Source organism: Parambassis ranga, chromosome 10, assembly GCF_900634625.1.
Source record: "Parambassis ranga chromosome 10, fParRan2.1, whole genome shotgun sequence".
NCBI lineage: Eukaryota > Metazoa > Chordata > Actinopteri > Ambassidae > Parambassis > Parambassis ranga.
Window position 1 is genome coordinate 8711691 of NC_041031.1, and position 8081 is coordinate 8719771.

Here is an 8081-nt window from a genome sequence, read left to right on the forward strand (position 1 = left end):
GTTCTGTTCTTAGTTTTTACCAGTAGAGCACAAACAATCTGAGAACACCACATATTACCCGCTGGTGTTTTAGTGTTATAAATACAAAGACAGTCAAGTACAGTACTGCTGACAGTGGCTCTGCATATGGTCTGCTCTCCACAGATTGTATAGAAAAAGCTAACACTTGTTGCTTTACTGCTTTTTATGATATTATGATGGAATTACATATTTATACAACATGACAAAAAAAGAAAAAAGCTCCTCACTTGGCTATAGTTGCAGCTGGCTGAGAAAGTGAGTCATTCTCCACAGACCTCCATGTTAAGAAGCTCAACTTTACTCCAGAAATAAACATGTTTACAGCTATAGAACATTTCTAGATGGATAATTTGTATGGCAAGTTTGCTGGGTGAATCTAATTCTTATGAGTTCCACAGAATCCGGTGCTGTTAACGAAGTGATGGCCGCAGCCTCCAACACTGACCTTACAATCTGCTTTTATTATAGTAAACAATATAAAAATGTTTTAGCAGTCTCTGTATAAAACCTCCCTAATCCACTGGACTGTCGCCTTAAATTAGTAGTCAGCTTTACTAATGTTTATGGTATAGTTTGTAGATAATAGTTTTGTTGTTTGTTTGCTGAAAAATCTCTCCCCCCTACTGACCATTTTCTTGTCAAGACGTGCTGTCAGTCGAAAGTGGCTTCATTACACAACCCAGCAAATGATGTTAGAAGGGAGGGAACTCGTGTCTGCTGAGGCTTGCGCTGTGTTTGGTGAAGCCGCAGCAGATGCGCAGGGTAGTGATAGAACACAGTTTGCTCTCAGAGATAAACATGTCCAAAGGGCATCAGTGCACATGTAGGCAGCCTAAATTGCATTATGAACATTCTGCGTGTTCTTCTCTTTGAAATCATAGAATCAGTGTGAGGGAGTCCGGCTCCAGAGAAGAGGATACGCGCTAGACAGTGCGCAACTTTTGTCGCCTCCCAAGTTTGGAGAGGAGACGCTCCGTGCGCACTTTGATTAAAACCACACTGAGGCGACTTTTTTTTTATAAAGAGGATCTGAAGATGAACAACACGGACATGCTTTGCAAATATAACCAAACATTTAACTTTACTGAGCAGTCATGTCTGAACTCTACTTCCACGCCTTACAGTCATATCGACATCACTACATTCATGCATATTTTTCCATCAATTTACGGCATCCTGTGCTCAGTTGGAGTTATAGCCAATGGACTGGTTATCTACGCGGTGGCGGCGTGTAAGAAGAAAATGGTTTCGGACATCTACGTGCTGAACTTGGCCATAGCAGACATGCTGTTCCTGCTCGTGATGCCTTTCAACATTCACCAGCTGGTCAGAGACAGGCAATGGGTTTTCGGAAACTTTATGTGCAAAGCGGTTGTGGTGGTGGATGTCAGCAACCAGTTTACCACAGTGGGCATTGTTACTGTGCTGTGCATTGATCGGTGAGTAAATGTATTCATTTCACAAATGCTGCTTTTACGCATAGATGCATTTATTTACATGGAATAAGGATGCAGTGTCTACAGCAGCCTGAGATTTAAGACAGTGCTCCTCTTCATTTTAATTAGAGAGTATTTAGTTTGCCAAATGAAATGCATGTTTACACATTCATAGTGCAGTAATGACTGCTCGGTCCATCTAAAACACTGAAGAGAGGCAATTATGTGTGCAGGCCAACAGTCTGAAGACACAATGTTCTCTTTATAAAGGATTTATGTGTCATGTTTACGACCTGAACACATCCAGGACAATTAAACCAGTGCTTTACATCAATACTGACCTGATAATCATCTCCATTTGAAGGTATAATGTCTGCATCAGGAGCTGTAATGGATGCATCTTAAGAATAATGCACATAATGCATTTCTATAGGGTCATTAGAGGAACTCATTGTACCTGTTGTGCATGGTGATCTACCTGATGACAGAAATGTCTTTAAAGCATCCAAACTCATCCTAAATCTCTTTAATAGTGTTTTTAAAAAGTCATTAAACTTTAGTCAGATAGCTCTTTGGGGAAAAAAAAGGACTCCAACCCTTCCAAAATAGCTTATTACAGACATTGATCCCATGCTGAGATCAAACAAGCTTGATTGTGTTGCGCCTGTCACAGAGCTGAAGAAATAAAATAGCCGTCTCCTGAGACTTAGTGAGTAGTCTTCAATTGCTGCAGCTCTCAGCCATGAGTCCTATATAATCTAAATATCTTCAGAGTGCAGTGAAACATTTTCAACATCAAAAGGAAACATCATTTTAAAAGCATATATGCTCAAATCTGGAATAATTGTGGGGCCACATCTCTCTGGGATCTTGTTTGTGTGTCAACAAAGACACTCTTGTAATCAGTGAAAGTAGTGTTTTTTGCTTCTTCCACTTTATCTGAAGCTGCTGTGTAATTTCATTTCATAGGGGTTTTGTGGATGAATCTGAAATTCTCAGCAGAATTAAATACAACTGTGAAAGTGTTGAACGTTAAATGTGTCACCGTTTCTACATGCTGGTGCAAAGGTATTCAAGAAATATCGAAATGTTAGAAACGAATAAGTTCAGCACGTGGGAAGATGAGGCATACATAAATTGCAAGGTGCAAATATTCAGTCTAAGGTGTAAACTAATGATGATCCACATCAGTAAGTCTGTTCCTGGCTCTGGATCCGCACTTCCTGATTTAATCGTCTGGCATAAATCTATTTAACGTCAGTGAAGGACATCAGCTCTTGTTTATTTGGTACTATTGATAGCTAGGATCATTGCAATTTAGCAGGATGTCGTGATGAAAATCACAGGAATTTTGGCCTGTCTGAGCTTGTTAAATCCAGTTGGACCAGTCAGGCACATGAAACATGGAAATAGTGTGATTTGCTCCACTTCAGCTGGGTAATTATTCTTATATATCTAAATGTAAATGCACATAAGCAAACTGAATTACACTCATCTGTCACTGTGCTATTCTGACAGGCTCACAGCAACACAACATTCTCTTTGCCTTGTTTGATTCTTTGAACTTATCAAGGATGAAAACTGCCTCTTAAAGCACAACAAATGTTTTTACATGCACTTCAGACAAAGCTGCTTTTGTCATTTATGCTTCAGACAGTATAAAAGAGTCAACTCCTCTTCCACTTTTAGGTACATAGCCATTGTGCATCCCAGCTCAGAGAAGCGGACCGTGCAGTGGACCGTCATCATCAACATGCTGGTGTGGCTAGGCAGCTTCCTCCTCACTGTTCCCGTCATGATGTACGCCAAGGTTGTCCGAAGACAGCATTTGGAGGTGTGCATGATGTACCTGGATGGACCTGAGGACATGTACTGGTACACCCTCTACCAGTCCATCCTGGGCTTCATCATCCCCCTCATCATCATCAGCACCTTCTACTCACTCACCCTCTACCATGTCTTTAGCTCCATCCGCCGGGTCAAACGTAAGCAGTCCGTGTGGGCTAAAAGAGCCACCAAGATGGTGGTTATGGTCATTGCTGTGTTTCTCGTCTGCTGGTCGCCCTACCACGTTATCCAGGTGATCAACCTGAGCAACAATACACCCACTATCGCTTTTGTCTATGCCTACAACATTAGCATTTGCCTCAGCTACGCCCACAGCTGCATCAACCCGCTCATGTTGCTCATCTTTGCCCAGAATTACCGCGAGCGTCTCTGCCGCAGGAATGCACTGCAAAGCTCCCAGCACTCATCCAAGGTCACAGTGGTCAAACCAGATGGTAACAGTTCGACAAACGACCCCAATTACCGCTGTACAGTCATCTAATCATGTTTTCATACAGTACACACTTAAATGTTGTGCTGCTTGCAACAAAATGGAGGTCAGGAACACTCTCCAGCTCTGAAACTTTAACTGTAAAATTCAGGTGGCTCTGTCTGTTTGTTTGTTTGTTTTGTACTGGGAACTTTCACAAGCTACATCCAGTGTCATGCTGGTTAGTGACAATGGTCAAGAGCAGCTTGTGAAAGCTATTGTGGGCAAACATGAACATGTTGCATGTGTGAAATGTTATAATATTTAGCAGTCTCACTGTAAAAGTGTCTGTTCGCTGACCTCTTTAGGCTCATGGTGAAATTGAATTGTACTACATCGCTGTATGAGTTGTGCAGCAGGACGTCAATCATCAGCCCTTATAAGGAAATCCTTATAAGGGCTTATAATTCGTAACCAAAGAGTTTATAACGGTTAAAATCGTTGCTCCCCACCTCCTAATTAGCCAAAGTCTGCATTGATTAGAGATTATAGGTCATTTGTAAATTAACTGGTTATGCCCTAAGATCAGCCAGATCACTCCGGTAATTCTATTTTTTCTCGGTGTGTAAAACATGATTCAGTTATTTATTAACCATTTATAGAGCTTTTGTCACAAGTGATAAGCCTTTATATTTTTCAGTAATGTAATCTAATGTGTGTAATCGTTTTAAAAAAAGACAAAGCACTTCTGAAAAAAAAAACATGGTGGCAGTTTTAATGTCAGTCATCAAAGAAACAACTAAATTGTATCTTTAACATGGTTTTGTAATTCTCATCTGTTACTAACACAACCTGGTGACTGTTGTACACGGTACTGTATCTCATGAGTGTTTGATGATTAATGGAAATCAGCACATCGTTTCATGACAGTTGTTTGCTATAAATGTGGTGTTTAAAGAGAAATACTGTCAGTTCGTCGTGAACGTAGAACACTAGTCTGTTTTTTGTTGGTGTTAGGTCAGGAGGAGCCTACTCCTCTGTGTTTTGGACTGAAATCGCTGGAAAGGGCAGCATAAAATACCCTTTAGATTTCTACTTTGATGGAAGGTTTGCAGCATCTGGGATCCATTGCTTAAAGCCTGTTAAACCTCTGAAACCTGTGGCTACTACAATGTGTGACACTCACCATTGTCCTGTTCTCAGCTAAAAGAACACACCTCTGACAGGTCTGAGGAGGTTTGGTGAAAAACAACTATAGCTCTTAATGGCGATGTTTTGGTCATCCGTGTCTGATGTGTGTTTCTGTTCTCCTGTGACATGTATTTTTGTGATAGGGACAAATACAGTGATATTACAGAGACAACAAAGACAGCATGAAAGACTGGTCATAATATTCAATTACTATCTTTTCTGTAACTATGTTTAATGACCAGTGGCCTGGAAAATTGTATTTGCATTATCATTTGAGATATTAGAAACATTTATGGTAATGCTAAGGACAAATCTGAGGACTATAATAATACTAATAGTATATTAGTATACTATTAGTTTATTATTATAGTAGGAGTGCTTTAATGAATAAACTCACATCTACAAACATTTCAACCAGTTACTGAGGATGTAGAAACCAAGGATGTATTAATAAATATCTGTTTTATTATTAAGTTACAGTTTTTGTGAAGTAAAGTTCAGCATCATTAAGCATCGAGTACATAAGCAAAACTGGACGGAAATCAAAGTCTTGCGACATTGTAGAAGCTCATCAAAACAATTCCACAGCGAATGCATGCCATAACCAAAGATAAAGACAGTCCAATGAAATATTAGAGTGTCTGGCCAGGCAGTGTATATGATTCTTCTTTTGCTGTGTCATTTGATCAAAGCCAGCTGGGCTGATCCGGCTGCTGGTCTCAGGCTAATATGTGTAGTAGAAATGAGTTGTGGTAGTTAGAATACATGCAAAATTCTCACAAACAAACTGACCTGGTAAGTTAGTGGCTCCCAGATTGTGGACCTGGGATTGTGAATGGGGAGTAAAAGAGTCATCATAGCAGTGGACTGAGATTGGCTGGCAGTTTGGTCATGGTCAGCATTTTTTTTGTTTATGTTATGTACCTGGATGACTTGGAGGAAAATGTCTGCCTTTGAATGGAACACAGGATTAGCTCCTCCAGACTCTCAGAACACATTGTTTTTAAAAGAAGTCTTTTGTATTTTGTCTTTGATCATCAGAAGGACACATGGAAGTATTATATAATCTTAGTCTCAACTGTGATCATGAACAATGGAAATCCAAACTGACTGTTCACCTGCATAGATAAGGTATGGTGGGACAAAAAAAAGATCCCAATTGAAGCACCACAGCCATATTTTGCCTAAACGCAGGCGTAAATACAGACATGCTGCTGTTTCCTAAGTTTGTTCGTCCACCACACCTCCACCTCTGGGGACTGTCTGGGATTTGTGATGCCACTATACTTTCTCCTATGATGATGTTTTTCAAACTAAGTGTTAGATTGGTGGTATTTTTCTTAAATGTTTCTGTCTACATCCTACATGTTTCTAAATCAGGGAACAGAAGCCCTCTAGCTCAACCCAACCTTGACATTGATATGATGTATCATACTGTCAAGCAGCCAAGGAAATGCTTTAAAGCTTATGTAAATGTTATAGTCTAAGTATGACCTGCAGTGAATTGTATCTAAATGTTAAAGAAGTTTATAAGATTTGACACATTATTGTACAGAGCACACATCTTTCCACATTATCAATAGTGCACATAGACACAGCCTGCATTGTCTGTGGTTTAAGCAGTGTACAAAAATGTCATTTTCCATTTTACACATCAGGGGTTTATAATGAAAATGAGTCTTTTGATCAGTGTTTGGTGTAGATGTAATATTCCAGATTTATCCTTGTCCTCAGTCACATCAAACAAAAGCAATTATCTTTGCTATTCACAGTGTTTGACATAAGCTCATGTGTTATTTACTGTGGATTTCAATGTGTTATGGAAGTCAGTTCATAACAAGTACACATTCAAGCTGCAGACAGATTCAATAGCTCAGCTGGATTCTACCATAGTGATTTTATTACTGAGAAAGATGGATGGAGGGATATCATGAATGTTTTAGGATTGGTTCAGTTTAATCTGAAGATTTTGGACACAGCTAAATAAAAATCAGGGTTACAAAATCAGTAAATTTAAAGGACACTAATTGATAGATATGTAATCCCATCTGTGAAACATACCAGCTACATAGCTACAGTTATTTTCCTTGGCAAATGCTGCCCTCAATGCCATTTATACTTTCAAATTCAAAGTTGTTGTCATGGTGAAGAAGTTGCTTATTTCATCTCTAATGGTTTATTCTGAAAGTCCATAAGAAAGGCAGAAGGTTGACTTTTGGCTGCTGTGTCTACCAAAACAGGTTAAGACCATGGTCCAGTGTCTGCGTCTTCATTTCTGAACACACCCAACTCTTCACCAACAGCACTCATACAAACACTTAGTCAATATTTTTACAGTCCTTCTTGTATCCAGAGATTTAACTTAATCATCTCAGACTGGCTTTTGTTTCTGTTTCCAGTCTGTCTGTGGGCAGCTGCACAAACATGTCAGCAGCGTTCTCATCCAACTCTCAGAAAAAAAGGCAATTAACTGTACATCTCCAAATGTCAAACTCTCTAGGTGCTGCCTGAGAACATAATTAATTATTCAGCTGTCAACCATAATTAAACTGGATGAGATCAGCTAAGTATAATCATCGGAAAATCTGAATTTAAAGACTGTATATAGTTTAATGTGTGTGTGTTCCTGGGGAAATTGTACACTTTCATTTTTAATGGAACCTCCCATTACTCCCAATAAAAGTGAAAACAGAACAGAACAGATCTCTGCTTTTTTTTCCCTGTGCCCTTGTTGTACAGGTAAAACTGTCAATCAAGTAACACTAGACATCAGCTAAGAGGCCCCCCCGATGGCTGCTAGACGAGTCAGACAGAGGAAAACAGCTTCACCTAGGCATGTAGATTGCTTCCAGATGCGGGTCCCCAAGTCCCCCAGTGTTCTACGTATGCATGGTGAGAACATCTTCGGTCCCTTCAGTATTAATATGAACCTGTCTGACTGAAGATCAACTTGTTGCCTGTGTGTGTTCAGCTCCTGATATCTCAGTCCAAAAATCTTCCTCCCGCTCTGTCAACTTTTATAAATGTAATTCTTTCAGCTCTTTAGTCAAAATAAGATATTACAGTGAGTGTTGGCACTTCATTATTAAGGATTAAATGAGTTAATCATGTCTTCCTGCCCTCCTCTTCACAGCACCTGTTCTACACTAAAGCCACATTCCAGCCTTGAGTGAATA

The 8081-nt window shown here is 39.6% G+C and overlaps 1 protein-coding gene across 1 annotated transcript; it reads left to right on the top strand.

Annotated features, from left to right (window-relative positions):
- The first annotated feature begins 795 nt into the window (after positions 1-795).
- mchr2b (melanin concentrating hormone receptor 2b) lies at positions 796-7604 on the top strand. The gene is made up of 2 exons (XM_028415740.1): positions 796-1460; positions 3147-7604. Exons 1-2 carry the CDS (start codon positions 1057-1059, stop codon positions 3784-3786), a joined length of 1044 nt encoding a protein of 347 aa, XP_028271541.1. The 5' UTR covers positions 796-1056; the 3' UTR covers positions 3787-7604.
- The last annotated feature ends 477 nt before the right edge of the window (positions 7605-8081 follow it).

What these genes read in the sequence shown, in the direction of transcription:
- mchr2b (XM_028415740.1), top strand. Translation starts at nt 1,057, where the DNA reads ATGAACAACACGGACATGCTTTGCAAATATAACCAAACATTTAACTTT. An exon ending in ACTGTGCTGTGCATTGATCG is followed by an intron (nt 1,461 to 3,146) that starts GTGAGTAAATGT and finishes TTCCACTTTTAG; the next exon opens with GTACATAGCCATTGTGCATC.